The 17,195-nt window shown below is 38.7% G+C and overlaps 1 protein-coding gene across 3 annotated transcripts in view; it reads right to left on the reverse strand.

The window, feature by feature from the left end:
• sdccag8 (SHH signaling and ciliogenesis regulator sdccag8) overlaps window positions 1–17,195 on the reverse strand; it is a 67,069-nt gene that overhangs the window by 27,675 nt on the left and 22,199 nt on the right. For all 3 annotated transcript variants that reach the window (XR_010804062.1, XM_066678997.1, XM_066678998.1), the window contains exons 14-15: window positions 4,227–4,354; window positions 1,030–1,138 (exon numbers count right to left, since the gene is read on the reverse strand). Coding sequence is in view for 2 of the 3 variants with exons in the window: in XM_066678997.1 (XP_066535094.1) it covers window positions 1,030–1,138; window positions 4,227–4,354 (237 nt within the window). In the remaining variant the exon portion in view is untranslated. The remainder of the gene's footprint in view (window positions 1–1,029; window positions 1,139–4,226; window positions 4,355–17,195) is intronic.

Genomic DNA, 17,195 nt, shown 5'->3' on the forward strand with positions numbered 1-17,195 from the left:
AGAGTTTTGTATGTTTTGCTGTATAAACACCCATATAAAATATCCACAAACTCCAAACAATACACTGATTTGGAGCACTTAAGGGGAACCTAAGCTTACTACACCCAATGCCAAGTGTCACCTAGATGTGTATTAAAGTCCAGTGGACTGTGCTATGGAGCAGTAAAACTGTTCTATGCAGTGATGCAGCGCTAACACTGACCTCAGTAATGCTGACTTTCATAAGGCTGTAGTGGTTGAACGCAATTGTTTTAACCCTAAGTGGTTGAATGCAATGTTCTAGCCCTAAAATCTAAAGTACAGAACAGCAGAAGCTTTTAGAAGGGAGACAAAGGTCCAATTAATAACCTTAAATTCAGAATTTAAGAAATGTGATGAGCATGTGTCTACCAAATTTTGGATATATAATGTATGACAGACTTTCTTAATGAATACAAATGTTTTTTATATGTCTTGCTACTGCCATTTTAATACAGTTCAACTGGAAACAGAAAAAGAAACAGACTGAAAGCAATAACTCCAGAAAAATGTACTTTTCTCTGTACCCATCATGGACATACACACATCTCAACTGCACTGGGGAAATTCTTTGAATGTAACACTCTCAACCTGTGAGGTTAAATATTCTTAGGGGACATGACAAGCCCAAAAGATTTGGCTCATTTTTAACGGTTTGATCAGTACTTTGATTTCTCCACACTTATTGTGTGAGTTTTGCTCCGTTTAACCTCAGCTTTGCCCACTCACATATTTGTGATTGAAGACTCGGATGAAGAGGCGGGGAAATTATATAGTCTCTGCACTCTATGTAAGAAGCAGCATAAAATCAGAAAAGCTCTTTTTATCCCATGTTTTCTGACCTAGGATGCCCACAGAAAACAGACTGGGTGGCACAGTCTCTCAGTCTGTGGATAGGTAGGCACTTTAGACAGTAAGTTCAAGAAGATTTCAGACAGTGTTTTCTCTTTAATAAGAACACAACTGTGCCTAGAATTGCCCAAATATCACTATTGGTACAACACTACTCACCGGCTAGTCTGGGTAAGCTCCTCCAGCTTTGCACCCAAAGTACAACACTCGTCTTTTAACTTCACTATGAGACCATTCTGCGAGGCCAGCAAGGCATCCATTTCTGCAACTGCAATACAATAAAACACAGTATGAACAACAGAGAAAAATGTATGCCTAAAATCACACAATACATGGTTTCTTAGGTTTTTCTTTTTTTTGCTGTCAAAGCTACAAAGTAACTGATGTTTGCAAGTGTCCTTTCTGCACCTGTAATCACTGCTAAGAATGCTACTCATTGTGTCTGGAGAAAACAAAACACATCTTGCAAGTTCAGAGCAAGCTCCATGTTTGAGCTCCATGCAGTGTTGAGATTGTTGTCCTTGATTGTTTTCTGCTTAAGGACTGACTTTGCCTTTTGAAAGCCTAAGGATGGTAAGCTTTGATAAGTCTTTGAAACCTCGCATGCTGTTGTTCCAAGCATATGTCCATTTCAGTGGTGTGTTTTTGGAGTCACGGTAATTCTACACACTCTAGTGTTCTGTCCCCATGCAAATCATGAAGGATTTCTGCTTTTGATGATGCCTCAGTGGATTCATAACACATTCCAGCAGCTCAGTCTTCTCTGAATCACTACTTAGTGTTACTCAGGATATCCAAGTAATATCTTGTGCTTCAGGAGGAATTACATCCTTTATTGTTGATGATTTTGTTCTCTAAAAGTAATCTACCATCAAAATGTATATAATGTTAGCTGTCTTTAAAACAATTTCAGTCTTTGTACAGCAGAAAGCAAAGAAAAAATGGATATGGAACTAAAAATATATGTCCAATTACCTTCGACTATACAGAATAATTACACCAGTAAATGCTGAAATATATGTGACTTCAATTTAGTTCTTAGTAATTTTAGTATCTAAAATGACAGAATTGTCTTGGTCATATGCGGCTAATATCTTCCAGCCAGGATAGTATTTTCTTAGTATTACATTAGCACCAGGCTAACAACAGTGAATGTTCACTTTCTACTGTTTCACTGCTGTTTAAATAATCTATCCCTGTCAAAATATCCAAATCAGAGCCAGTTAAAAAGAGCACATACATGCAAAATTTTGGTGAACATTTTGATATTTATTTTGTTCTACTTATAAAATTATCAGGTTGCAATATACTAGGCTGCTCCCTAAATGCAGAGTTGCTTTGTATTATGTAGAACCAGGGCTAGGACACACAGCTATACCTTTCTTATTCTAAGAAATATGAGTATTTCTTGCAATAGGAGAAAACTAACAGACGTGAAGAGGACAAGCAATAGGAGAATATGATTATGCTCCATCATTAATGGCCATAGTACACGCATAGATCTATAAGTTACACTTGAAATTGAATACTGGGTACTCCTTTTTTATTACAATTTGAGAGTACATAAAGTATATCAGCATAGAGCATGGATAGAATTGTTTAATTGGATTTATTATGTATAATTATTTAGTATGTAAAGTATGCACTCGAGTGTATAAAATGTTTTAAATAATTTATTGTAGTCATAGTTCTTACAAATATCCTTAACTCTGGTTTGTCTGGAGCAGTCTATTTATTTCAACTTATTAAACCAAATTAATATTAAATACATGCAGACACACTATGTTTAAATAAATAAATAAATAAATAAATAAATAAATAAATAATCTTTTCATTTTTGCCATTTTGCCCATCCCTACTGGAAAGGGACTCAACAGCTTTTGTGTATAATTTGCATCTATGATCAAGAATTCATATGGGTAACCACATTCCCATGTTGAGTTCAATATTTATGAATGGCCATTTTATAAATAAGGGGACAGGTTTTTGAATCAGATTACGCAGAGTGGAAGCCCTGACAGATGAAACTGCTATCTTTGATTCAAGTGAGGAGATCTGGCACACTGTATTTGGGTTTGAGCTTAATTTTTACTTCAAGCTGATTTTTTATTTTTTTCCTGACTTCAGTATATTTATAGATGTAATTATGCGTACCTGCAAAATGCACAACACACAATGTGGTTATTACTTAAATTACTTTTAAACAATTTTTCTGATGCCCTCAACCCAGGCGCTTTAACATACATGAAGAACAGTCCTTATTTTTAAACCCTTATTTTTGTCCCCAGGTCAGTCATTGCCAATTCCATTCTCTGTGTTTCATCTACTACTATGGGATTAACATCAGGCTTGGAATATAGAAATATCTATCCAACCATATCAGACACATCTGTATATAAAGATGTATAAAGGTTTTTGCATTACTGATGTTTAGATTTGCAATATTTAATGGTAAAGCAGAGGGACAGAGGAAGAGTGCGCTGAGAGGGATTAAAAAAGATGGGCTACAGTTTCACATCAACTCAAAAAGTTGAGGCTGATGAAAAAGTTCACCAAAGGAATCTTAATGAGTTGCTGGGCTTTGAAAACGGCTGGGCCTGCGTAGGCCACAGAGGAAAGGAAAGAAAAAACACACACGCACACACAAAAAGATAAAAAGACAAACAAACTGGAGTCAAAACAAACAGGGGACCGAGTTTAAAAAAAAAAAAAAAGCATCATCTAGCGAAAATTCTGTCTTAAATAACTACTAAAAACCAGTGCCGTTTTTGGAGAGATAGATGGGGCAAATAGGGGAGGGAGCAGGGAGGGAAAAAATAATTAGCTTGTGAGAGTGGCCATTATATGCTTAGAGAGGGAAGTGGTCTGTGGTATTAAAGGACTAATTCCATAAGCCCAGAGAGCTTCCTGCTGAGCCTCTGATGCCATTTCTCTTTAGACAACATGTGTGCTGCGCAGCCGCGCCAAAAAGGAGCCCTTTGTTTTCCCTGCGCTTTGTTCTGGCAATCAGCATGCCTCAAGTTTCTCGAAACACAGGTAAATAAACTCACTGATCCAGATGGTGCAACAGATGTGAGAGCAGCACTCTGAAATCAACAGACAGTGGGCAGCGCTGCCCACTTCCCCCCCTACCCCCCTCCTCACAAATTTTTAAACGCTAACTAATACGTAGTGCCGACGCTCCGGAGTGCTGAGCATCTGCTCCCTTCGGCCAGCCAAAGGTTACAGGTGTTCCTGATGCCGTCCCTCTCAGCGTGGTGAGGGCCGCCAGTGGGGCACAGGAGAGGGGAGAGAGTGGGTTAGAGACGGGGGGAGAGGTTGTTTTGGCAAGGGGCAGAGAACCGGCCGACACCCACCACTACGCTCGTGCTGTGCCTCCATTTGCTTGAGAGTGTATGTCAGCTCACTCTCGCGCTGCTGCGCCTGGAAGGTCAGAGCAGCCATGTCCTCCGCACAACAGCGCTCCACTGCCTCCTTCTCCTGCCTGCAGAGACACACATAAGCAGAGGCATCACAAACTAATGCTAATAAACACATACATAATATATTAGTATCATTGATCATACTGAAAAAAAAAAGCCTCACGAGTAATAACAGAATAATAAACCTGCAGTTTAGCCCTTAAACCCTAAGGGCATGTACGTAGGTGTATACTTCAATCCCTTACTTTCATAAAAACACATGCAATATTAGTGTCATCATAGTTGCTGCATAAATTATACTGGATGATAATCTTTAAAAGTAATAACTGAATGATAATACTGCAGTTCAAGTTCAACCCATTGAACCCTAAAGCCCTGTATGCAGGTGGTCACTTAAATTCTTCAATCTCATAAATATATTACATGTATACTCCATAGAAACAGAATTCATATTAAGGAGTATTCAGATTTGTTAAAATGGTTGCATAACTATGGAAAGTGTATGATTTCAAAGTAAAATCAAAACATGACCTGACATTACAAATCTGTGTGGAAAACCTTTCTTTAATGATAGTTCTGTGATTAAATTTGAGCTTAAAATTTATTTAAATCCATTTATTGTAACCCATTTACAGTGTAAATGAACATACAAAACCTTCAATGGAATATAGTCTTGAAGAATTTTTTTTTATTATCCCAGTATCAGCATCACATAGGAAAACACAAGCTTAGATTTGCGGTTGATTTTTAATTGAAATGTCTACATTTGTACTGCAGACACAGAGTTTCTTTTTCTACAATCAACATAACTGTAAATAAATCTATGTCTCTTAAATCAACATTCCATCTCACATTTCAAAAATGACTGTTTACCTCTCAACGACAAGAAATGTTAAAAATCCATCTGCAGATTTAGAACGGAATAACAGGTCCAAGTTGTAAATGTTTAAGGTGATTTAAGGTGAACTCAACCACTACACAATATGCAACACATGTGGAAACATCTGGAAGTATCTGTATTGAGTTACTAATACAAGCCCATCAAGTTCTTGCTCAAACAATGCCAACTTTTATTTGTAAGACAAAGTCATGCTACATGTCATTGTTATCTGCGGATCTGTCGTCAAACCTCTCGAAAGAGATGCTTCTGAGCTTCTCATTTTAAGATATAACTGCGGCCAAAGAAGGACAGACGCTGAAAGGCGGGAAAAAAAGAAAAAGGGAAAATAAAAACAAGAAACAAACCGCACAAAGTCAAAGTGCATTAATTAACAGCGAAGCCCAAAACTTTTCTCGCACACTGGGTTTGGAACGTAGCTGGAGAAGTGACCGTCTCTGCAGGCCTGCTGTCGTCTGGAGTGTGAAGGCGCTCCGCCCGCGAGAGCTGTGAGAGAGCGAGAGCAGGGGAAAGCGGTGGGCCCCCGCTGTGCTTGAACAGCGGCCTAAAACACCATCCACACCAGCGCTCAGCAGGGGCTCACAAAGGCCTCGCAGCCAGCCATTTGTTACCGCGGCTTTCCAGGGGGCCCAGCCACTCGCCGGGGTGCGGGGGCGGAGGGAGGGAAGGAGGGGGGGTGTTTGTCGACCAATTAGCATGAGACAGACCGCCAGAAAGTTCCGACAAACACTTCGGGGGGAGAAAAAGTTGTCTGGCAAGCCTTACACCGCGACTGTCTGGACAACAGAGCACGAAAGGTGGACCATTGTTAGGCTAATAGCTTTGAACGCAGGACTAGAACAGGTGAGCTGGACATGAGTGCATGATTTAGGGAGCTGCTCACTTTCACAGAGAATGAATGAATCTCATATATAGCTCACACTGCTTATTTACATGAATTATCACCTGTTAATATGTTTTACATGAAGGACTCCAGCAATGTGGCAAGAAAGACAATTGAAAGAATATCTAACACACCAGGAAGATTTATGTATTGCTGAGGAAGAAATTCAGCAGTACACAAAGCTGCTTTAGGTTCATGTGCTCACCATCTCTCAGTTGGCCTCCCCTAAGTATGACATGAAAAACGTTCTGAAAATGCACACAGCCGCCATCTTCTCTCATACAAGACAATTCAAGACATGAGCATTCCTGTTTCTCCTAAAAGCTAATTTTATAGTCATTCAATCTAGCTCAACAATTCTGAAGCACATTACATGAAATGAAGTAGGCAGAGCAGCAAGGAAATGAGCCACAGGCCCATAGGGCTTAACTATTCTGTAACAAGGACACTTCAAACAACAGTAAATATTAAGCTAATCTGAAATTACCAGTATACTCATAATAACATCTTCAGCTATCTCTGAAATGCCAGAGAAAAGAGCTTTAATGATGAACATAATTTTAGGTTCCATCCCAATATCAATTTATATTTAATACATGATATTTTGGGTTTGAAAAGTTTTGATTCTGCAAGCAGACATTCTATACTAAATGTCCTCTACTACATCAGCTCTCAAAACCAAATACTGCAGTGGACAAAACTGGAAAAAAAAAAAAAAAAAAAAAACAGACCTTACCCTTCATTACATTAATTTCCAGAAACAATGACCAGTAAATAATACATAACACACATTTCCAGTATTTAATGTGTCTACCCTTTTGAACTGTTATAACTTCCATTAATTTATTCCCGCCTTGCGCCCAATGATTCCAGGTAGGCTCTGGACCCCCCGCGACCCTAAAATTGGATAAGCAGTTACAGATAATGGATGGATGGATGGATGGATGGATGAAATTTCTGATGGGGCATTTTTCTACACTTACAATGTTCAGTCTAATAATTTGTCATCCCTTCTTGCTGGTCACAATCCCAGTATCCTGAAAACACACTAATAATATCTATTGTCCTGAGAAAACCAGCAGCATACATGATTGATTGGACATTCCAAGAAACAGCACCTTCACAGCTACATATCCTTTAAGACCCTTAGCAAGAATAGTATAAAGATGGACAGATTTTTCAGATTTGTACTTAAAAATAAACATCTACTATAATCCCAGAGCCCTGAAAAGACAGGACTTAGTAAAAGACACTATAAACAATAATCTGTGATTGGTTAAGTCTCCTAAATATTTATTGCACTGATAAAAGCTCCAAGAAATGATTTGTGTTTTCACAGAACAACTTAATTGTATTCTGTAAATATAAATAAACTTAGAATTTGATGCCTGCAACCCAATGTTGACACATTTACATTGTGTTACATCACCTTTCCTTGTAATTACACTCTTATCATTCAGGAACTGAGAATACTAATGTTGATGTTTTGCAAGTAAAAATTTTGCTATTCTTGTTTGATTCAAGACTTCAGTTGCTGAACAGTCCATCATAGCTAGCTTTTGTTTGGTCCTCCTCTTCATGATGTACCTTAGGAGACAGGGCATCAATCACACACTCTCTATAGCATAAGCAGAATGAGAGCTGGTATTTTGTGATTAACCAGCTATTGATTTCCTGGGAAAAGACATTGCCTTGATGGCGGTATATGTCTCTCTTAAACCCCAGTTTTCACCTCCATGTTGTCTTCTCACATATGCAAGTCACCCTGAAAATGTAACGCACTGATGTAGGCCATACCATGAGAGCCCTGGCTTTTGTAGCTTTCACTGATAACAGTGGTCTTTATCATTTTTGGCCCAGAGAACTCAAACTCCCAGAAACACTCACTTTTCCCAGAAACAACCTGAAACATGGAATCAGCACACCGTGGTCAGATGCACACTGGAAATCCTTTCTTTGTACTATTATCAGTTACATAAATGTTTAAGAAAATGAACAATTACAGATTCTCTTTTTTTTTGTTTCCATGAAAAAAGGTTTGCAGGCATTGATGGATTGTTTGATATGTTTAAAAATTTGGATGCAATTCTAAAAACTCATACAGCTATGAACAAATAAAAATATTATTTAAATTTACAAATTTAAGGAAAAAAATAGTTTTCTCTGATTTTGCACAGTGCAGTAGCCTGTCCTCATCTTTTATGTAACACCTTATAAAGCAAATCTCCATTTTCAGTACCTCAAATCAAAAAGGCTGTTTGTACAGATTTAGATTATATATACTATTTATAGCATTCATATCTATTTGTTCCATCTATTTATATATTTTGGTTGTATGTTTGGTAAGGAGTGATACTGTATGGAAACTTACTGGACCCTTACTGAAGAGTAAGAAATTCTGGCAAACATTTAAAATGAATGAATAACCGTTTCATTAAAAAAAAAATCATAAACCTCTTGTATATAAATAAAATATTAGAACACACTAATTACCTTCACTCATATTTTATTAATCTTGTTTACCAAATATTGTGTTGAAATTAAATAAATATTAATGTAATTAGTCATACATACATGGTTTACCAAATAATTAAAACACAAACCAAAAAAAAAGGAGTAAAGACATATAGGATATTTCTTTGCTTTTCTCAGGAAAATACCTGTTGTAGCTAATAATGTAAAAATAATTAGTAACATATTACACACTAACACCAAATGTGGACAGATAAGAGATATCCGTGGGACTTACTGTTAAATCTGAATGAAGATTCTATGTGATGTTCTTAGAAATAATCTCACAGAATTGTGCTGGGGGTCACTGAAGAACCCAAACATAGGTCAAACAGACAGAGTGTAGGCCTATTGAAACCTCAGTGGTTTAGAGCTTTGGTTGTTCTGCGTCAGGAGGTGCAGCGTAGTGCGGTGACCCAGGCCAGGCCGAGACCACGTCTCACACCCTGTGGTGCTAGTGGGTCGGTGTGTATTTCTGCGTGTGTTTGCTCACTGGCCGTAATGATGTGAGCGAGGCCTAATGTCCTGTGTTGGGGAGGCGGGTTTGGGTCAGGCGGACGTGCCTGGTCAGGAGCAGTGTGGAGCGGCCCGAACCGGCTCTGTGGCTGGGTGCTGCTGACGGGAGAGGGCCGGGGGCTGCCTAAGTGGGCACTATTCAAGCTGTTGCCCATTTGATTTGGAATACCACAGACCGCTCGAGCGCAGAGTTTGCAGCACCCTGCGGTGCACCGTGATCCCACGCCAGAAATGACCAAATGCTACCGTTCCTAAAATGTGCACAAATTGGAGTCAGCCGGTTGGCTTCATCAGCGCTCAACAGTACACGAGCAGACTTGCCACCGTTGTATGGTAATACATGTGCAAGGGAAAAACTTTACAAAGTACAGCTTGCAACGTGTGGCAGGAGAAAAACTTAATAGATGCAATGGCACTGTATTAAATATTCATAATTCACTGAAGGTCTTCAATCTGAGTATTGTGAACTATGATGTAACATCTTCAAATTCCTTAGGTCTGTAAATATAAGCAGTGAAGCAGGACAAAGTGTAGTGTGTGTGACATGTTGGTAAATTTAATGAATTTAAGCTAAATGATAATTAGTATCCAGAAGGAAGCACTCATTCCAAAACCAACAACATACTGCAGATATTCATTAGAGATGCATTAACAAATGGGTATGTGCTGTAATTATTTGACACCTACTAAGTGATTAAATTTGTATACCATAAAATTAAAAGCCAAATGGAAATCAGATCATTAATTTTATACAGAGTTGATAAATTTAGCACACTGTCCTAATGCCAAGCATGTTTAAAATTTTTGTAATATACAAAAATCAATATGATTTTCGTATATAAATGCAATAAGATCCATTATTATACTAATTTTTGGGTGGCAAAATAAATCATCTATCCCAGTGAAACTACACGCATGTCCTAGTAACACACTTGTCTCTGCCCAAAGTAATATGTGATAAACAATCAACACACACAGACACACACACACACACACAGACACACACATTATCACACACCCCAAAACCTCAGATGTTTTACAGCATTTATTGAACGGCATTTAGCGTCAATCACGCTTCTCTTCCATTTCCCACTGATACGCACACCCCCTTTCCCTCTGAAAAACACAGAGATGAAAGAGTCCAACCTGCCCCCCCCCCAGTCTGCTTCACACTCACACAAGCACACACACATACACACACAAACACATACACACTATTTACTCTACATCCTAACTGCTCCTAATGCTGCTCCTATCAGCCCTACTATCCCCCTCCTTCATCCACTCTTTCCCTCTCTCTTTCTCTCTCTTTGCTCTGTCTTTTCCTCTCTCTCTCTCTCTCTGCATGCTCCCCCCTCCATTGCTGCTCCCTCCCACCCTTTTTCCTTTAACTAAACTGGCTCTGGCTTCCTCCATCTGGTCCCCTTTCCTTCAGCAGCCCCGCACCTGTTCACACCTCCTCTCCTGTTGGACCGCATTGAACATTTCCTCCGCTGCCAGGGCTATTCTGGCACCCGCAACCTCTCTGTCATTCAATCCATCTGTCAGAAGTGAACTTTGTTTACCACCAGCTTCTGCTTTCTTCTTCAAGAAACGCAAAGCCCCCTCAAGGTCAGCGGCAAAACGAATTGCAGTTGCCACCGATTTACAAACAACTCCCTCCCTTGCTCAAAGAACCCCTCTGTCAGCGAACCGAATACACTACTAGCGGGAAACATTCTCTAAACTAACTTTCCTTTTTTTTTTTTTTTTTTTAAATGTGTTCGTGTGTGTGTGTGTGTGTTAAAAAAAAGTCACAAGGACTCCAGGGTGTCAGCTGGGCTACATAAGATGTTGAAGCTAGTGTTATTAACATTTATGTGAGTAGCATCAATCCATGGTTAAGAGAATTGAATTCCTGATGTTGCAATATTAGCTTATGAACAAATTTCCATTTCCTAACTGTTAAAAACATACAAACTCTAATTACAACTAGAATACCTATGTTTGTAAAGTAGCCAACTGGAAACATAAATAAATAAATAAATATAATCACATAAGTCTCTGATAACTAAAGTGGAGTAAAATATGTCCAAATAATGTGCGCAGTGAACTTCAACACATCGAAAGTGAACAAGCCTTGGAAGCTCTGTGTCTTCAGAAGTGCAGTGAAAGCAGGTGGCCAGCATGGGACTAAAGGTGCAAAGAGAGGGATGAAGGAGTGAGAGAATGAGAAAGAGAGCGTTCTGTCCCTTGATGAAAACAGCCTGTGCCAGAGACAGCGCTGATGCTTGTGCTCTGGGTGTGTGACACATGGCCGGAGCCTTGGGCCGACCTGTGAGGATCTGTGCCAGACCCCCCACCTGATCTACCTCTCCGCTCTGTCCCTTCATCACCGAAATGCATCCACCCTAAAGCCCCACGCACCCATGGTACAGAATCAAACCCAGGCAGAAAAAAGCGGCGCAGCCACTGAGGAGCATAACAAACGCTGCTTTTAACCCAACAGGGTGTCGGGCTGGCGGGGCTGGAGGTTGCGCCCAGCCCTTCCGCTCCCTTGTGATGGGCTTTTGTGAGGGGACGCCTGCTTTGTGATGGACTCCTTCTGCCATCTGGAGAGTGGTGGAGAGGAAAGAGAGGAAGACCAGGAAAGAGGGAGTGAGAAAAAGAGCTGTCCCACATGATGAGAGCCACTGGCCACTGGGCCTTTGATGTACTGCACGTATGTGCGTGAGACGACAGAGCTCAGTAATGGCTCACAAAGAGCCGGACTGTAAGAAGAATTCAAACCGTCAGGACAACATGGCAAACGACAATGGATTCAACAGCATCAAATACCGTAATTTTGTGTGGCTGCACACACAAATAGCTAAATTGGTTTTCTCTAAAAACTACTCAGGTTTCCGTAACAGAAACCGTTCCTCAGAATCATATAACATTTAGTATTTTCATTAAGATACTTAGAAGTATTTGTACATTTGTATATTTGTAACCACTGCTAATCCGATATCAAAGAGTAAACTATAAGACAATACAATGGAACCTCTACTAACTATTCTAACGAACTTTCCAAGATACGAACTGGGCATTTGAATATTTTTTGCCTCCACCAACGAACCATGACTCTAGAAATGAACCTGAGCCTCCGCTAAGCCGACGGCTGGAAATGGCCACTGACCCCAATAGGCAAGTCTCTCAGCGCGCCCAGACTTGAGTGAACTTTTAAGATTAGCAAATTGTAGTTTTAGCAATTTAGTATTAGTGTAAATAGCAGACATCGAAATTCGTGCTAAGTTAAGCCGTATCTACGCTTCGTCTCCCCACATTCACCCGCCTACTCTCCGTTATTCCACCCACCCCCCACCTCCCGTCATACAGCCAGTGCCTGTGTTACTCCTCCAGCCAGTCGTCACGTCTTCAAGGTAGCGATGTGTAACCACTTAAAGCATATTTCTTTTTTATTTCTGTTACCACTGTATTTCTTTTTTATTTTTAGTAATGCTACATGTATTTTTTTTTACTAATTTGAGAGTTTTGTAAACATATATCAGTGCAAAAAGGGTGACTTTCGGCGTGGGCTGGAATGCATTAATTGCTTTTGCATTATATTAAATGGGGAAAATTGACTCGAGAAACTAACTTTTATACTTACAAACTGGGTCACGGAACGGATCAAGTTCGTAGGTAGAGGTTCCACTGTACATTCAATAACATCAGCATTGAGATTTACACTTCTCATTTAGCATAATTTATCAAGATTGGTAAGCAACAGAAAATACATTCACATGAAATGTAGCTACTTTAACACTAGTTCACCAGTGTTAGGCTCAATATCCTGAACGATCTATTTTCCTTATTGCCTGGTCCCCTTTTCACATTTTTCCCTAGCAAGGGAGTCTATGACCTCAGTGGCTTGAAGATATATATTCTTTGTGTGTATTTTTATTTTTAATTTTTTTTCTTCAATATTTTGACTCATCGAGACAAGGTGATTTGAAATTTTCACAAACATTTACCATTAAAAATAACTGCTGGTTCAGGTTATTAAGCCTTAAGGGGTGGAATTTGAGAGCCAAGCTACAAAAAAAACGAGGTTCACTTTGAAGCTGAAGTGGAGACTCAAGTTGATATAAAACTGGCTGGAGTTGAATTTCGAGAAGGTTACGATGTTCTCTCAAACATGCTGTCAGTCTCCAGGCAAACACAACTAGTTCAGGCTTTACTTGGAATATCTTGTTTTAAAAGCCACAGCACCAGCACAAGCACCATTAGATAACTTTCCTGAATTTCAGAGATGTCAGTAACAACCACGAAAAGCCAAAAGAACATGGGAATAGGTGACTAATGCCTGATTATGTTATTAATAAAGATAATATTAAATGTAACGTAGAAAAACATCCATCAGGATTTTGCAGCGAAGATACTCATTAGCTTAAGAATGCTAAGACTAACAACTTGGATTTAAAACTTGTTCTTAAATCCCATGAAGTACTGTCTACAATTCAAAGCCAAGGTGTAAAATGATGTATTAATACAGCAAACTAATATCCACAAGATAACAACGATTCTGAGGAGAGTAACAATTGAAATACCACAGTAAAATATCCTAAGCTCCATTTTCTTTCCTCCAGCTTAATTTCAGCACACTACACTTTTCAGCAAGGTTTTTTCTCATGTGCCTTGAGTAAAACCTAACACAATTTTAAAACAGTTGAAAACAAATGGCGCTTATCCAGTCAGACAAATCTAAAATCAATACCATTCCTTTGGATTGTAATTTATAGTCTGTACTGAAACAAAACTTACGGAGACCAAGAAAAGGGTGTCACGGACAGCAAAACGGGAAGGAGAGCAAACCAGCTTCCAGAAACAGTAAGTAGGCCACTTTCTCTGGGCAGAGCTGGCCCAAGTGAGAACAGTTGCACCCGACAGATTTGCCTTCACTTTGCCTGGGGACTCGCAACATACTGCCCTATACCAGCGTGCCTCACGGAGAGATGGGCCACGGCACTCCAGCACTTCTCTACAGAGCTCCTATCACATCAAACAAACCATTGACAAGCATACGTACTCCTATGTCTTTTATCAGTATGAGTAGCTGTAGAAACACAGTCATGCATGTATTAGAAAGAATGAACCGCCATAATCAGCCAAATCATACCTACTCTGTGGGCATCTGACCACTGAAGGACAGGGTGAAAGTGGGCAAACAATGTCTGCAGAGCAACAGATGGACTGCAGTCTGTAGTTGCAGAACTACAAAGTGCTCCTCTATGGTCATAGGAGTTGAGGCAATGAACAGTGAATGTAGAAGCAAGGAAGTTGCCATAATGATATGGCTAAGCGGTGTAGGTGCACTTTGCAATGTTATAATATCTGACAGTAAATCTGGTGCTCTGCGATCAGCTAACCAAATCGCACATGCTCTGTGGTGGTCTTGACCACTCAGAAATGCATGGTTGGACTACTGTATTTCTCTCATACAAAAATTAGTTATAGTTGGAAATGCCAACACATTAAGCACTTATTGACAGTACTCACAGTAATTAAGATTATAATAATACCTCCAAAACTCTACCAGCCACAAATAAAATTTGTTCATGACAACATATGTGCCCTGAAGCAATTGTAACATGATGCATTCTGTTATTGACAGATTAAGGGAATACTGGCACTGCGAAAGCAAAATCAGATTCAGGCCCACGTCCTCCTGTGTATATAACAAGCTCCCGATACACAACCACAAATGAACGACACACATGTAATTGCCTTGAACTTGGTTGAGGCATTAAATAATGGAGTAAATGGCTGGCAAATGAGTTGAGGTCTTGCTCAGTTGAGGGGCATAGCCTCTGGCATTGCATCTGGTCTTATAGGCCAGCAGAGAAACAAGATGCATGGGAGAGAAAAATAGGAAATTACCACTAATATATGAAGGCACTGGACATTGTGTAATAGGAAGTTTGTTATGACCTCTGTGGATTAGATGTATAACTAAATGCAGAGTTTGATTCCAAAATGCTGTATTCTTTTTTAATTAATGAAAAATGGCTCTATTTCTCTAACAAAGGTGGCTGTAGTCTTAATATAGCATTGATATTTTATGTATGTTTAAAACCACTCCCATTTATGAACACAGTGTAAATAATAAATTTTATAGCAAATAATTATTGCATATAAAAGCATGATGATTTTGACACAATTGCTTCTTGAGGATTAAACAATGTCACCTTAACTACATTCAACAAATTATCCTGTTAGTTTAAAATAATTAGATTCAACCCCAATTCCTGACAAGCATTTTGTCAAATGCAATGAAAAAAGGATCTATGATTTGCTAATTTTCTTGAACATTTATTTTACTGACATATGTACAGAAAAAAAAAAATAGCAGCACTTTCACTGACCAACTTGGTTGTATATTTAAACATAAACAACTTCAGCATTAGACACACTCCAAAAGCTGGAACAGAGGCATTTTTACGATGTTTGTACATTGTTACATCACTTTTCCTTTTAATTTACACTCTTTAATCATTTAGGAACTGAGGACAGAAGTTGTTGATGATTTGAAAGGGGAATTATTACCATTTCTGGCTCGATACAAAATTGCTGTTGTCTGATTCTCCTCTTCATGAGGCTCCATAGGAAGAACAGGCCGGTTAAGCACACATAGTCCATGTCTAAGAAGCCAGGCATGTGCAGAACGAGATCTGGCAAAGGAAAAGACTTTGACAGCAGCATATGTCTCTCTAAAATCCCAGTATACACCTCCACTTAAGTAGTATATTCATACATATGCAAGTCACCCTTGCTGTGGACACTGATGCACAACCAAACCATGAGGATGTTGGCTTTTGCACCTTTCAGTGATAAAAGTGTGGATGGAAGAAAAGTAAATGTCTGTTTTTCCTGAAAACAAACTGAAACTCATCTGACAACAGCATATCATCACTGTCCAATTAAAAACATATATCTCCATTTTTGTCGATTTTTAATTTACTACATGATTTGAAGACAGCAGTTGCCATTCGAATTGTGGTAAAACTTCATGATAAATTAACCAACAGAAATGCTTGGAAATTACTAGGAAAAAATATTTTTTACATTAACATCTATTGAAAGTTAAGAAGGTTTTTCCAGTCTCATGTAAAGTTGCTATGTTGGGAGATGTTTTCATATGAACAGTAACGATATTTTTCCACTGTTTTTCATATCATCAGAGATGAGCTTGGCTCCAGAGAACTCAGCAGCCTTACTGCATAGAATTTGATGGTTTTCTCTGTATGCACTGTCACTGTGGTGATAAGGGTACATAGCCAGTACCTTTAGTTAGGGAACATAACTGTATATTATTCTATAATAATTGTAGCTTTTAAAATTGTACTGACTTCATACACTCAATTTCATCTCCAGAACTTGTATTATGTTCTTTTACACATTATATCTTTAGTTTACACATTTTTTCATTAATCTTTTAATGAAAGATTTCAAATATTCACCTCTCCCTCTGGAGAAGAGAATGAAACGTTCCCTTCCAGGGAACAAAACTGGACTTTAAAACTACTGTCGTTCATTTAAAGGTACATTTACACTGAAATTTTGGTGACAATAATGTACTTCTACTGTACTGCAGTTTTAATTTGCATTTCTTCATGCAGCATGTTTAACAGCGGTTTAACAGTTTCCGGCCTTGCCTTACACAAATATTTTGACAGAAGTTGTGACTCATTTTGCTTTTAAAGAATGAGCCTTTAGTGGACATTTCTATTATAATGTTTATATTTACTAGCTTACAGTGTCCAATTAAATTGTTTGGTTCTCAAAACTTAATTTCTCGGTTATGGATTCTGCTTTTTGATTCTCAAAATGTTGGCCCTATTTTGATGCCATTGAAAACATTCTATAAACTCCTCATCTTTTTTTGTCAAATGTTTTGGTATATGTTGCAGGAATCAAATTTAAGATATGATTAAATTTACAATATACATTAAAGTTGACCAGTTAAAACACTGGAAAGGTTTTCTTTGTACAAGTGTCAGTTAAATGAAGCTTCAGGAAAGTTAACAAAGCAGTTTCTTTTTTATAGCATTTTACAAAAAAAACAAACAAACAA

Source organism: Hoplias malabaricus, chromosome 8 (genome assembly GCF_029633855.1).
Source record: "Hoplias malabaricus isolate fHopMal1 chromosome 8, fHopMal1.hap1, whole genome shotgun sequence".
Classification (NCBI taxonomy): Eukaryota; Metazoa; Chordata; class Actinopteri; order Characiformes; family Erythrinidae; genus Hoplias; species Hoplias malabaricus.